Source organism: Aotus nancymaae, unplaced genomic scaffold, assembly GCF_030222135.1.
Source record: "Aotus nancymaae isolate 86718 unplaced genomic scaffold, 86718_ANA_hifiasm-v0.15.2.pri h1tg000059l, whole genome shotgun sequence".
NCBI lineage: Eukaryota > Metazoa > Chordata > Mammalia > Primates > Aotidae > Aotus > Aotus nancymaae.
In genome coordinates, this window is record NW_026988473.1 from 9,556,248 (window position 1) to 9,570,741 (window position 14,494).

Here is a 14,494-nt window from a genome sequence, read left to right on the forward strand (position 1 = left end):
AAATGAAATGAAATAATGAAATGATGAAATGAAATGAAATAATGAAATGAAATGAAATGAAATGATGAAATGAAACGAAATGAAATGATGAAATGAAATGAAATGATGAAATGAAATGAAATGATGAAATGAAATGAAATGATGAAATGAAATGAAATGAAATGAAATAATGAAATGAAATGAAATGAATGAAATGAAATGAAATGAAAAATGAAATGAAATGAAATGAAATAAATGAAATGAAATAATGAAATGAAATGATGAAATGAAATGAAATGATGAAATGAAATGAAATGAAATGAAATAATGAAATGAAATGAAATGAAATAATGAAATGAAATGAAATGAAATAATGAAATGAAATGAAATGATGAAATGAAATGATGAAATGAAATGAAATGAAATAATGAAATAATGAAATGAAATGAAATGAAATGAAATAATGAAGTGAAATGAAATGAAATGAAATAATGAAATGAAATGAAATGAAATAATGAAATGAAATGAAATGAAATGAAATAATGAAATGAAATGAAATGATGAAATGAAATGATGAAATGAAATGAAATGAAATGAAATGAAACAATGAAATGAAATGAAATAATGAAACGAAATGAAATGAAATGATGAAATGAAATGAAATGAAATGATGAAATGATGAAATGAAATGATGAAATGAAATGAAATAATGAAATGAAATGAAATGAAATAATGAAATGAAATGAAATGATGAAATGATGAAATGAAATGATGAAATGAAATGAAATAATGAAATGATGAAATGAAATGAAATGAAATAATGAAATAATGAAATGAAATGAAATGAATGAAATGAAATGAAATGAAATGAAATGAAAAATGAAATGAAATGAAATGAAATGAAAAATGAAATGAAATGAAATGGAATGAAATAATGAAATGAAATGAAATGATGAAATGAAATGAAATGAAATGAAATGATGAAATGAAATGAAATGAAATGATGAAATGAAATGAAATGAAATGAAATGATGAAATGAAATGATGAAATGAAATGAAATGAAATGAAATGAAATAATGAAATAATGAAATGAAATGAAATGATGAAATGAAATGAAATGAAATGATGAAATGAAATGAAATGATGAAATGAAATGAAATGAAATAATGAAATAATGAAATGAAATGAAATGAAATAATGAAATGAAATGAAATGAAATGAAATAATGAAATGAAATGAAATGAAATGATGAAATGAAATGAAATGAAATGATGAAATGAAATGAAATGAAATGAAATAATGAAATGAAATGAAATGAAATAATGAAATGAAATGATGAAATGAAATGATGAAATGAAATCAAATAATGAAATGAAATGAAATAATGAAATGAAATGAAATGAAATGATGAAATGAAATGATGAAATGAAATGAAATGAAATGAAATAATGAAATGATGAAATGAAATGAAATGAAATGAAATAATGAAATGAAATGAAATGAAATAATGAAATGAAATGAAATAATGAAATGAAATGAAATGAAATGATGAAATGAAATGATGAAATGAAATGAAATAATGAAATGAAATGAAATGAAATGAAATAATGAAATGAAATGAAATGAAATAATGAAATGAAATGAAATGAAATGAAATGAAATGAAATGATGAAATGAAATGATGAAATGAAATGAAGAAATGAAATGAAATGAAATGAAATAATGAAATGAAACGAAATGAAATGATGAAATGAAATGATGAAATGAAATGAAATGAAATAATGAAATGATGAAATGAAATGAAATGAAATGAAATAATGAAATGAAATGAAATAATGAAATGAAATGAAATGAAATGAATGAAATGAAATGAAATGAAAAATGAAATGAAATGAAATGAAATGAAAAATGAAATGAAATGAAATGAAATGAAATAATGAAATGAAATGAAATGAAATGATGAAATGAAATGAAATGATGAAATGAAATGAAATGAAATGATGAAATGAAATGATGAAATGAAATGAAATGAAATGAAATAATGAAATAATGAAATGAAATGAAATGATGAAATGAAATGAAATGAAATGATGAAATGAAATGAAATGAAATGAAATAATGAAATGAAATGAAATGAAATGATGAAATGAAATGAAATGAAATGAAACGAAATGATGAAATGAAATGAAATGAAATGAAATAATGAAATGAAATGAAATGAAATAATGAAATGAAATGAAATGAAATGAAATGAAATGATATGATGAAATGAAATGATGAAATGAAATGAAATAATGAAATGAAATGAAATGAAATAATGAAATGAAATGAAATGATGAAATGAAATGATGAAATGAAATGAAATGAAATGAAATGATGAAATGATGAAATGAAATGAAATGAAATGAAATGAAATAATGAAATGAAATGAAATGAAATGAAATGAAATGAAATGAGAAATGAAATGAAATGAAATGAGAAATGAAATGAAATGAAATGAGAAATGAAATGAAATAAATGAAATGAAATGAAATGAAATGAAATAAATGAATGAAATGAAATGAAATGAAAAATGAAATGAAATGAAATGAAATGAAATAATGAAATGAAATGAAATAATGAAATGAAATGAAATGAAATGATGAAATGAAATGAAATAATGAAATGAAATGAAATGAAATAATGAAATGAAATGAAATGAAATGATGAAATGAAATGAAATGATGAAATGAAATGAAATGAATGAAATGAAATGAAATGAAATGAGAAATGAAATGAAATGAAATGAAATAAATGAAATGAAATGAAATGAAATGAAATAAATGAATGAAATGAAATGAAAAATGAAATGAAATGAAATGAAATGGAATGGAATGGAATGGATTAAATTAAATTAGAATTGAATTGAATTGAATTGAATTGAATTGAATTGAATTATTGAATCGAATCGAATTGAATCGAATCGAACCGAACAGCTATGGGAATTCACCTCTGGAAAAGATACAAGCCAGATGAAAATGCAGGACCCTGTCAGCAGAAGGGAAGCAGGTGTCGGGTGTGTTTGTCCTCCCTTCAGTCCCTGGGGCTCCCCCCGGGCCTGGCTGTGACCCATCCACCACACAGACAATCGATGGCCCTCTGAGCAGAGTGACAGGGAGGAGGGCCGCTGACACCAGCTCTCCATCAAAGCCGATGTCCTCTTTGGGTCGGTCAGTTTCTTTTCCTCCTGATTGCCTGCGAGGCCCACTGGGTGATTTTTTTTTCCCTGCTCATACGAGGATACGCATGTGACAATTCATTTTGGTGACACATGGAGAGGGCTGCAGTTGTGGGGAATTCTTGAGGGAAACCTGAGGTTTCTGGAGCACTAAATATAACAAGCAGTGACATAGTTGAACCGGTGATGTCGAAGCCAGCAAAGCCCCCATGTGGAGCTTGGTGTATTCCTGGTTCAGACAGAAATAGACACCTACTAGAGGTCACGATGGCATCAGTGCTTGCGGGCAGCCTTGGGCCAAACTTAGTCTCCGTCCCTGCTGCCTGGCCCTCTCCTGCTTTTTCCTCTCTGCTCCATGGGGAGCTCCATCTAGCACCTGAGGGAAGTTGGGGCAGTGAGCTGCAGGAATGTGCTCTCAGAGATCTCTGTCCCTCCTCGAGCCTCCCCGGGGAGTGGTGTTACCGCAGGAAAACTCCAGTTTGTTTTTGACAAATAACGTGCAGGCTCAGGGGTCCCTTCCTCTTGGCCTGCCCGTTCCTCACTTTAGTGTCGCTCTGTTTGCAGGCGAGGATGGAGACGCTGAAGGATAAGACTCTGCAGGAGCTGGAGGAGTTGCAGAATGACTCGGAGGCGATTGACCGGCTGGCCCTGGAGTCCCCTGAGGTACAGGGAGGCCGGGATGGGGCCCAACAAGGCCAGCAGATGAGGCTTGTTAAGAGGCGCTTTTTAAGGGTTCTGACTTCTTGGGAGTTTTAGCCAAATTCATCTCCCTTTTCTGTGAACTTCATCCTGCTTTGGACTCAGAGGAATCCCTAAGGCTTCAGACCAGTTCCTGGGAGTTCTTGGCAGTGCTGGGGAGGGCAGGGCCTCCTGGTGCCTTCCAGGGACCCAGATACCCCAGGAGTCCCCACACTGTCGTTCCAGCCCAGATCTGGAGGCAGCTCCTCAAAGCACTGGTATGGTTTTGTACCCACTTTTCCCTGAGAGCCCTGTGTGATGCCGTCTCTCCAGGTGACGCTTAAGACTTCTGGGAGCCACGCTTGGGCTGAGATGTAGCTCGTCTCCCATTTGATCCTGTTTCTCCTCATGACAGGCCCCTCCTCCTCTCGCTCTTCATCACAGAGTCCTTGTGGAAGCAAACCGAACCCTTCTGCCTGTGCAGAGATTTACATTGACTAAAGGACGTTCCCTGTCCCTAGCATCTCCTGTGACCCTGGGATGTCCCCTGTGAGATGGGAGAGGTCAGGCCACTCAGCCAGAAATACCCACGGTCACCCCTTGAGTGGCTGCGGCTCATCTGCCGTTCTGGAAGTTCCCGCTTCCTGTCCCTCATGTGAGGGAGAGACACACACGCAAGTAATGCCAGCTCCTTTGATTTGCGTTTGGAGTATACTTTTACTTGCTTGGACGAGCAGGTATGCTGCGTCTCTTCTGTGAACTTGCAGTATTTTGAAAAAAACAGTGACGCTCCCCCATCCAGTGTCTCCGTGCTTCCATGCCGTAGGGGTGCCAGGCGTGAGTCCCCTGCTCCTGTTCTGGCTTGCGCTCTTGCTGCCCACAGCCTGCCCTACTGCCCAGTGAGGAATCTCACTGGGGTTGTTGGTGACTGAACATGGGGTTGAAAAGACCTCCTGGTGGGCAGAGCATGAGGAGAGGTGGACACCGTGGGCACATCCTCCCACCCTAAGGCTTTTCAGCCCTCAGCAAGGACATGGAGCAGAGCCTGCTTGTCTAAGCCCTGGGGCCGACTCACATGGTCAGTGAGGCTGTGAGCTCTGGCAGGGTGTGGCTCCTGGCTGGCCTGGTGCTGGGCACAGTGCGGCTCTGCCTGCCGTCCTCTGTCACATATTAAGCACCGAGAGCATGGTGCCATGGGAAGCCATGGGAAGTCCAAGGCCTGCTGCTAGAGTGTGCAGGGCTGAGCAGGCTGACAGAATCGTGGCAAAGCAGAGAATCACGGAGAATGTGAGCAGTGGCGACCTCTTGGGCAGAAGGCACTTGAATTTTGTGGTGTGCAGTCACAGCTGTCCCATTCATCTGAACTCTGACGGACAAAACACCGGTGGATCGGGTGGAAATGAAGCAGGACAAGCCACTTGGGGCTTTTCTGTTGTGGGTTCTAAGATGGTAACTGAGTCACCGTGGGATTGTGAGGAGACAGGCGCTCTCTCTGAGTCTGGGACATGGACACGGCTCAGAGAGAAGAGAGTTGGCAGAGGCTGTCTCCATGTAGAAGGCTGTGCATGGAGTGGGGTGAGCGGGGAGCTGCTCTGGGTTGGGGGCCAGACAGAGAAAAACAACATTGCAACTTAGTAAGGAAAGTTAGTCAGAATGGTTTTATCTCCCACATTGCAACTTTTTAAATTTTTATTTTTTTAGGCGGGTCTTACTTTGTTGCCAGGCTGGAGTGCAGTGGTGCCATCATGGCCCACTGCAGCCTCAACCGCCTGACCTCAGACAGTCCTCCTGTTTCAACCTCCCGAGTAGCTGGGACTACAGGTGCACACCACCACACCTGGCTAATTTTTAAATTTCACATTGTAACTTTTAAGAACTATTAGATACTTCTTGCTGAGTTTTACTGTAGATTCAAAGAAAATTGATAATTGTCTGTAAAGGTTAGTAGCAACTCCTTCCTTTTCTAGGTATCAAACTCCTGACCGAGGGTGATCCACCCACCTCAGCCTCCCAAAGTGCTAGGATTACAGGCATGAGCCACCTCACCCGGCCTGATCATTACACATTCTGTGCATGCAACAAAGACTCACATCTACCCCATAAATATCTGTATGAGTATAGATTCTCTCTGCTTATTTCCACCAAAGTAGTATACCAAAGCAAAACATGTGGAAACAGCTTTTATTTACCTATTTTTAGTCTTACCTCTTTTCAGTGACTGGGAGGACTTCACACTGAACCCCTAATATGCATCAATATGCAATTTTTAAAATTGATGCATATTTTGCATATTTATGAGGTAGATGTGAGTTTTTGTTGCAATGCATAGAATGTGTAATGATCAGGCTGGGTGTGGTGGCTCACGCCTGTAATCCCAGCACTTTGAGAGGCCAAGGTGGGAGGATCACCTGTGATCAGGAGTTTGAGAGCAGCCTGGCCAACATGGTGAAACCCCGTCTCTACTAAAAACATACAGATTAGCTGGGCGTAGTGGCATGTGCCTGTAGTCCCAGCTACAAGGGAGTCTGAGGCAGGAGAATCGCTTAAATCCAGGAGGTGGTGGTTGCAGTGAGCCAAGATCATGCCATTGCACTCCAGCCTGCACGACAGAGCAAAACTCCATCTCAAAAAAAAAAAAAGAATATGTAATTATAAGGTCGGGGCATTTGGGGTCTCCATCACCTTGAGTATTTATAATTTCTGTGTGTTGGGAACATTTCACGCTTCTTGCTACTTTGAAATACTCAATACATCATTGCCAGCCATAGTTACGCCACTCTGCTGTTGAACATTAGAACTTATTTCTTCTGTCTAACTGTATGTTTCTACCCATTGACCCACTTCACGGAGAAAGATTTGGAAGGCTGTGGGAACAGGGAGCAGAAATGAGTAGGGCAAGATTTAGGGAAAATGATGCAGCATAGATGTGTTGGTTTAGACACAGGGAAAGGCAGTGGATGTATAGGAAGGCCCTGCAGGGGATGGCTGAGCAGGAGGGCCGTAGGCTTTTCACTCTGGGTCAGCCATGTAAGTAAAGTCTCCATGGCTAATAAAAGTTAGATTGAGAGTCACGTATGGTGGTTTGTGCCTGTAATCCCAGCTATTGGGAGGATGAGATGGGAGGACTGCTTGAGGCCAGCCTAGGCGACATAGGGAAACCCCATCTCTACAGAAAATACAAGAACTTAGCCAGGCATGGAGGTGCATACCTGTAGTCCCAGCTACTGGAAAGGCTGAGGCAGGAGGATTGCTTGAGCTCAGGAGTTCGAGGCTGCAGTGACCTATGATCATGCCACTGCACTCCAGACTGGACAACAGAGTTGAGACCATGTCTCTAGAAGGCAGCTGCATGGGCTGTAGACTGGATAGACCCCTGAGCCCTACAATCCCTGAACCCTGGCAGCCTCGTCTGGAGGGCTCAGGGAGGGCAGGGAGCTGTGGCGGCCCTCTTTCCAATCTGGAGCACAAAGAAGAGGCTATGGGCCTGCCCCAGAGTGCAGGGCCCGGGCCCCTGTAGCTGGGACAGCAGGAGGGGCAGGCTTTCCCTGAAGCCTCCTCTTCCAGAATACCCATGGGCTTCCTGTGTCTGGTGGGGCATGAGCCAGTCTGGCTTGGTCCGTCACTTGCGACCATGGCGGAGAAGCTGTACCGTGCAGGGCCTGACTCAGTCAGTCTTGCCGAGCTGTTCCCTGCACCCTGTGGTGGCTGCTGAGGCCTCTCTTCTGGTGCCCCGTGGTGCTGTCAGTGTACTGTCACCGCTGTCTCAGCGTGTGGGTCTGACTCCTCGGCCCTCCCCCTTGGCAGGTGCGTGGGGCATCAGGTCACGGACAGCTGGGAAGGGTGCCTTGGCTTCTGCCTCACTGGCTGGCAGCGACGAAGAGCCTGGCAGAGGGGAAAAGTGCCGCTTGGCCTGGGGAAGTGTCTTCAGCAGGGAATGTCCAGTGTGGCCCCTCTGCTCATCTGTGCAGCTTCTCTGCAGGACACATGTGCCGCATAGGAGGCAGGTCCAGGTCCCTCCTGAGTCAGCAGCGTGGTCTGGTCTGGGGCCCGGGCTCTCACCCCTCAGAGTAACTTTATTTTGGGCCTCATTGCATGTCTTGCCTGTGCATCTGGCCAGGGCCACCAGAGTCCGCCATGGTAGGTCTCTGGACTCTGAAGCTTGGGGATAAGAAGTTGGAACTTTTTGTTCCTTTCCTCCTAGAAAGCCTCTGACGTTCTCATGTAAATTGGTCCCCGCCTCCTTGGGGCTCTGCACACTCCATCTTGGGTGTCAGTTATGTCGCCTTTTCACCCTCAGCACCAGGTTCCCATGCGTCTCCACCTCGTGGGCGGTGGGTTAAGGATTAAGCGAGGCTCAGAGCACTTTGCTCAGGATTTGAACTCGGCTTTATCTGACTATTTGAGTTGAGTATTGCCCCAAGATGAGCCTCTCCGCCCCAAGGTGAGCTAGCCATGTGCCCCTGCAGCCCCTGACCTGGGCTGCCGGAAGGTTGATGGTGATGGACGTTTTCCTTACGGTCTGCTGTCCTGCCCTTTTAGGTCCAGGACCTGCAGCTGGAACGGGAGATGGCACTGGCCACCAACCGGAGCCTGGCCGAGCGGAACTTGGAGTTCCAGGGTCCCCTGGAGATCAGCCGTTCAAACCTCTCGGATAAATACCAGGAGCTCCGGAAGCTCGTGGAACGGTGCCAGGAGCAGAAGGCAAAGTTGGGTAGGGTGGCCCCTCTGTGAACTCAGGGTCCCCATTCAGGACTGGATGGGGCCGAGCCGCTGAAACAGCATGAAGGATAGATTGTCTGTCCCGTCCCAGGGATGGGCAAGGCCCATAGCTACTGAGGCCCACCGTGTTCCCAGCCCTGTGCTAAGCGCTTTATGTACATTTTTTCACAACAGCCTTAGAAGGGTGGGTACTGTTACTCCATTTTATAGATAAGGAAAATGAGGCTCAGAGACTGAAGAACTTGGCTGAGGTCAGTCAGCTTAGAAATAGGTGGAGTTGGGATTTGAATCCAGACAGCCTGCCTCCTTTACCACTGCTGATACCCTGGCAGCTTAGCCTCTGCGCTTTGCTGAGCTGCTCTGGGCTCTCTGTGTCCCAGAACCTGTGTCTGTGTCCCAGTGTGAAGGTGGGAGGGTGGTCCTTGTCTTGATGGTGAGAGTGCTGGACACTCAGGTTAGGTAACTCCGCTGGCTGGCAGGCAGAGCTGGGTCAGTTGGGCTCTGAAGCCCGAGTCCTTTCTTTTCCCAGGACGGTGTAGGGGAGGCTGCTTGGCCAAGGTCTAGACTGGGTCCGGTTGGGCCCTTCTCTGCTCAGGAAGGTGGTCTAAGGAACTGGACCAAAAGCACCCATCAGGTCCCCTCGAAAGGACCCTTTGGTGGACCCCGGGGTGGTGGCTGGGCCCAGACGGACACAGAATGCCTTTGACACTGAATCAGGAAGCACTTTTCAAATGTAAGCCATTCTGCTCTCCCTTCCAGAGAAATTTTCTTCAGCACTGCAGCCAGGGACCTTGTTAGACCTTCTGCAGGTGGAAGGCATGAAGATTGAAGAAGAGTCCGAGGTGAGAGGCGAGGCGACACCCCTCTTCCCTGGACAGGGCGTTGGTCCCTGCAGCAGGGGCCCTTGGAAGAGGAGCAGATGTCTGTCTGCAAAGCATGGGACAAGGGAGCTTTCATAGATGGCAGAGGGGAAGGACATCTTTAGTCCCCGGGAGGCCTTTTGGGATACAAATAACAGGAACCCAGTCCCACCAGCTGAAGCAGAAACTGGGTGACAGTGGACAAGGGCGGCTGGCGGCCCTGGATGGGAGGGCGGCACAGCAGGCATCCCCCACCCCATTCTCCTGCTTCCTGCCCCCTCCAGGCACCTCTTCAGCCTCTGCGGGCAGCGACACCATGTCTGGGAGGAAGAAGCTTCCAGGCCCTCCTAGCCCCTGGGCTAGTGCTCATCCAGGTGTTCAGCACATACGTGCAGTGGCCACTGTGGGCCTGGCATGATGCCAGGGTGCCAGGGCAGATGTGCCCATGACAGAGACAGTTCTCGCCCTCAAGGGAGTGACATTCTAGTGAGGGAGACAGTGCTCATATGCCAGCTGTGAGAAGGGGCACATGGCCAGTGAAGGGTAGTGGGTACCTGAGGAGGTACAAGGTAGAAGGGCTGCAGCCGAACTTGGACCCCAGGAAAAAGCAAGAGGCCTTGATCCCAGCTGGCTCCTGTTGTCACTGGACTTTATGTCTTCCAGGCCATGGCTGAGAAGTTCCTGGAGGGTGAGGTGCCCCTGGAAACGTTCCTGGAGAATTTTTCCTCCATGAGGATGCTGTCCCACCTGCGCCGGGTTCGCGTGGAAAAGCTCCAGGAAGTGGTGAGGAAGCCCAGGGCTTCCCAGGAGCTGGCCGGCGATGCCCCTCCACCCCGCCCGCCGCCACCACCGCCGCGCCCAGTACCCCAGGCAACACCCCCTGTGGTTGAAGAGCAACTGCAGCCGCTGCCATCGGCCATGCCTCCCTACCCTCTGCCCTACAGCCCGTCCCCTAGCCTGCCTGTGGGCCCCACTGCCCATGGAGCCCTGCCACCCGCCCCTTTCCCGGTGGTGTCCCAGCCCTCCTTCTACAGCGGGCCTCTGGGCCCCACTTACCCGGCAGCCCAGCCTGGACCCAGGGCTGCTGTGGGTTACTCCTGGTCCCCACAGAGGAGCACGCCCCCCCGGCCGGGCTATCCCGGGACCCCGACTGGTGCCTCTGGGCCAGGGTACCCTGTGGCGGGAGGCAGGGTCCCCAGTCCTGGTTATCCTCAACAGTCCCCATACCCCGAAGCAGGAGGAAAACCTCCCTACCCAATACAGCCCCAGCTCCCTGGCTTCCCAGGCCAGCCCCAGCCTTCCATGCCCCCGCAGCCCCCTTATCCCCCCGGGCATGCCCCTCCTTATGGGTTTCCACAGCCCCAGGGGCCTGCCTGGCCTGGGTATTAGACACACTCCTGGCCCTCGGCCCCTCCCTAGTCCCACCCACGCTCAACCTTTGGCCCAGCCATCGCCGAGATTCGAGGGTCCACTGGACATGGCGTTGGTGCTCCCTGTGGACTTGTGTCGGTACACAGAGGCCTTGGAGGGACCAGGCCCTGGGCTGTGTGACTGGTCACAGCACTTGCTGGCTTTTTGGCTGGAGGTCCTCCTGGAAGACCCTCCTCGTAGTGCCTGGCTGCGGGTGCTAGCCAGGCAGGAGTCCAGCACCTCTCGAGGTGTCTGTGTGAGTGAGTGCGTGCACGCAATTATGAGCATCTGCTTGTGGCTGCACTCAGGGCCATCTGAACCCAGTGCAGAGGTATCTCAAGGAGGAGGCCCTGGGTCTCCAGTCCCCTCCGTCTCCCCTGGGGTTTGGCGTATTGGACGTGGAGCCTTATGCCGAGGGGTGCAGCTGTTGGCGTCTGTCCAGTCCATTGAAGGCTGGCCTTCCCACACACTGCGGCAGGGGTTGGATTGGACGGAGAGAACAGAGCTGGGAAAAACAGGTTTGAGTCCTATAAAGCCATAATTTAACTCTAGTACCTGATGTCAGACAAGCTTGTCCTGTGTCCTGTTTGAGTGGGGGCAGCGCCAGCGCAGCATGAGGGCTGGGGGTTGTGAAGGTTGACCCCGGACCTGGCTTGCCCTGGTTGGAGAAGCCAGGGCGTCGCCTTGGGCCCTCTGGCTGGAGGGAAGCTCTAGGCCTGGAGATTGTGGTCACACTGGGGCTTGTTTAGGAGTGGAAGGCCGGTCACCTCCCCAGCCACCCTTCTCTCCTCTGGGGCCCTTCACTTCAGGGTGACTTTGCCCGAGGCCCACACATCCATCCACTCCTTTAGTGCCTTGATTCTCATTCACAAGCAGCCCTTCCCTTCACCTCCCCACCCCTCGCTCCTTTGATGGAATCTTCCCGCCCCCAGTGTTCATCCTCAGACAGACATCAAAAGAGGCCCTAACCTAACTTCCCAAATGGTGCTTTTAAAAAACACCATCACTACATTAGGGGCAGTTGCTTTGCACCTCCCTCGTCTTCAGAATGTAAAGCATGGGGATTATGACTCTTTAATACACAGCCCCCTGCCCTGTGGGGTTTTGGGCAGGTTCAGTAATAAGAATGAAGACAATAGACAAAGGGGGTGTGCTGAGTGTTAACTTGGTTGTTCCAGAGGTAAACCAGGTCTCAGCGAAGAGCCTGGAGCTGCTATTGCTTAGGAAGTTGTACGTGCCTTGAAATGTCCACTACCTGAGAACCCAGCATCTGGTGGGCCTGGGGCTGCTGGGGCCAAGGAGGGCTCTTGACCTTCTGGTGCCTGCCCCTCCCCGGCCTGCCTCGTGCCATCTGCGTGACGCAATGTCAGTGCTGCGGGTTCCTTACCAAATGTGCTTGCTTCTCCTAAGTTATTTATAAGAGAAATCACTAATGGACTCTACTGGTTTGAGTGCTTCTGAGCTGGACGACGGATCGCCTGTATGTTTGTGTAATTAATTGCCATAATAAATTTCGATGAGTCACATGTGGTGTGGTGCTGGTGGGTTTGAGAGTGAAGATGTGGCTGCATGTGGGAGCCTTGATTTCTTTGCAGCCTTCAGATCATGCTCTCTTGGTGGTGGAGGGGCCTCTGTGATTCAGGTCCTAAAGCCCCGTGCATCTGGATGTCAGCCCTTCCCTGCCCCCTCGCCCCAGGGCTGGCCCTTACAGCGTTTACCTTCCCTCTCCCGCTCTTCCGCCTTCCTTCTTAGCTGTTTTCCTCTTGGAGCCTGTGTTTGCCTTGTCCTGGGCTGAGAACGGTGGCATGCGAGGCCACAGGATGCCACCAGGGGGCGTCTGGTCATCAGCGCACTTGGGAGGCGCCGTGTTCCTGCCACCTGCTGGGCTGGCGGGACGTCCACCTGTCGGCCTGTCTGTGACCCATCTAATTCTCACTTGGCCTTGCAGGATGTGCTCAGAGGCAGCGGGTCGCTAAAGTGGCTGCGGCACCAACGGTCTTCTATGCTGTGGCCCAGCCTGCCTCCCTCCCTAGCGGCACTGCTGCTGAGCTGCCTATCCCGAGGCTGGAGAGGGCATCTTCAGCTCAGCAGGAAGGGCAGCTTTGAGGGAGTCCGGAGACCTTGCTTCTAACAGTCCCTTGAGTCAGCCCTCTGCTTTGCCTTCCCTGCAAGGTGACAGGAGGATGCCTAGAGATGCCAAGAATCATTAGCGTTAAATATTCAGCAGGGCCGTGGGCCGTGCTGTGCTTTCAGTTACTATATCTTCTGGAGTCCTCGCAACAGCCCTTTCATCCCCGGTTTCTATGGGAGGAAACCACAGGGCAGTGGTTCAGTGACCAGGCTGCACAGCCTTGGAGGAAGTGGGACTTGGACCAGGCCGTTGGATTTCAGAGGCCTCAGGGGCTCCTCCTCCCTGCCTTTGTGGTGCCAGAAGTCCCTCCCGAGGACACAGCTGAGAGTCGCTGGGTTCCCGTCAGGTGTTTACTGCCCTTTACCTCCAGCTGAACTCTGGCCTTGCCTTGCAAGAGTCCAAGGCTGAGGACACAGGACATCAGGGACAGCTGGAAGCAACTTGGCTTTGTAGGAAGAAGCTGCAAATCTCCCTCTAGGCACATAGTCAAGTCACTTGCCTTGGGTTGGTGCCAGAATGGCGGCAGGGGGCACAGAGGGGCTGACTTTCTAAGAAAGGACCGTCGAGCTGCCTCAGCTGGTCACCCGCGTGTCTGCCCTGCGCTCTTTGCTCCCCCTCTCCCTGGCCACCTGACCTCAGAGGGCAGCACACACAGGCACTCCTCACGCCTCCCTCCCTGCATCCCCGGGAGCTCACTGGCTGCCTTTCAGCAGACCACAGTGGACCTTCTGCAGGGGGCAGACCCTAGGCAACAAGCTTAGAGTCTCCAAGAGTCCTAACTTAGGACACTTCGGTGCTGGCTATGGTGAGGCTGTGTGAATGCCATGTCCCTACAGCTCCATTCCACGCTGTACTCCCACATCTCTGCATGCATGACAGCTTTTTTTTTTGGAAACAGAGTCTTACTCATCTGTCGCCCAGGCTGGAGTGCAGTGACGCCATCTCAGCCCACTGCAACCTCGGCCTCCCAGGTTCAAGCGTTTCTCCTGCCTCAGCCTCTTGAGTAGCTGGGATTATAGGTGCGTGCCACCATGCCTGGCTAATTTCTTGTATACTTAGTAGAGATGGGTTTTGCCATGTTGGCCAGGCTAGTGTTGAACTCCTGACCTCAAACGATCTGCCCACTCAGCCTCCCAAAGTACTGGGATTACAGGTATGAGCCACTGTGCCCAGCCTTTTTTTTTTTTTTTTTTTTTTTTTAGAGAGGAGCTCTTGCTGTTGCCCAGGCTGGAGTGCAATGGTGAGATCAGGGCTCACTGCAGCCTCAGACTCCTGGCCTCAAGTGATCCTCCTGCAGCAGCCTCCTGAATAACGGATTACAGGCATGTGGCCCCATGCTCAGCTAATTAAAACCTTTTTTTATGGTAGTGATGGGGTCTCACTTTGTTGCCCAGGCTGGTCTTGAACTCCTGGCTTCAAGCAATCCTTCCACCTTGGCCTCCCAGAGTGCTGGGATTATAGGTGTAAGCCACCATGCTCAGCTATATGACAACTTGAAA

General features: G+C 48.3%; 1 protein-coding gene across 11 annotated transcripts in view; it reads left to right on the forward strand.

The window, feature by feature from the left end:
- The window catches only part of VPS37C (VPS37C subunit of ESCRT-I), a 30,590-nt gene extending 18,202 nt beyond the window's left edge, over positions 1-12,388 (forward strand). For 5 of the 11 annotated variants that reach the window (XM_064364835.1, XM_064364836.1, XM_012454354.3 and 2 more), the window contains 4 exons: positions 3,762-3,860; positions 8,415-8,586; positions 9,354-9,436; positions 10,118-12,388. In XM_064364835.1, the coding sequence (XP_064220905.1) occupies positions 3,762-3,860; positions 8,415-8,586; positions 9,354-9,436; positions 10,118-10,843 (1,080 nt within the window). In that variant the 3' untranslated portion in view covers positions 10,844-12,388. Of the gene's footprint in view, positions 1-3,744; positions 3,861-8,414; positions 8,587-9,353; positions 9,437-10,117 lie in introns of all 11 variants that reach the window. The other 6 variants (XM_064364840.1, XM_064364838.1, XM_021676707.2 and 3 more) reach the window with 4 other exon arrangements.
- The last annotated feature ends 2,106 nt before the right edge of the window (positions 12,389-14,494 follow it).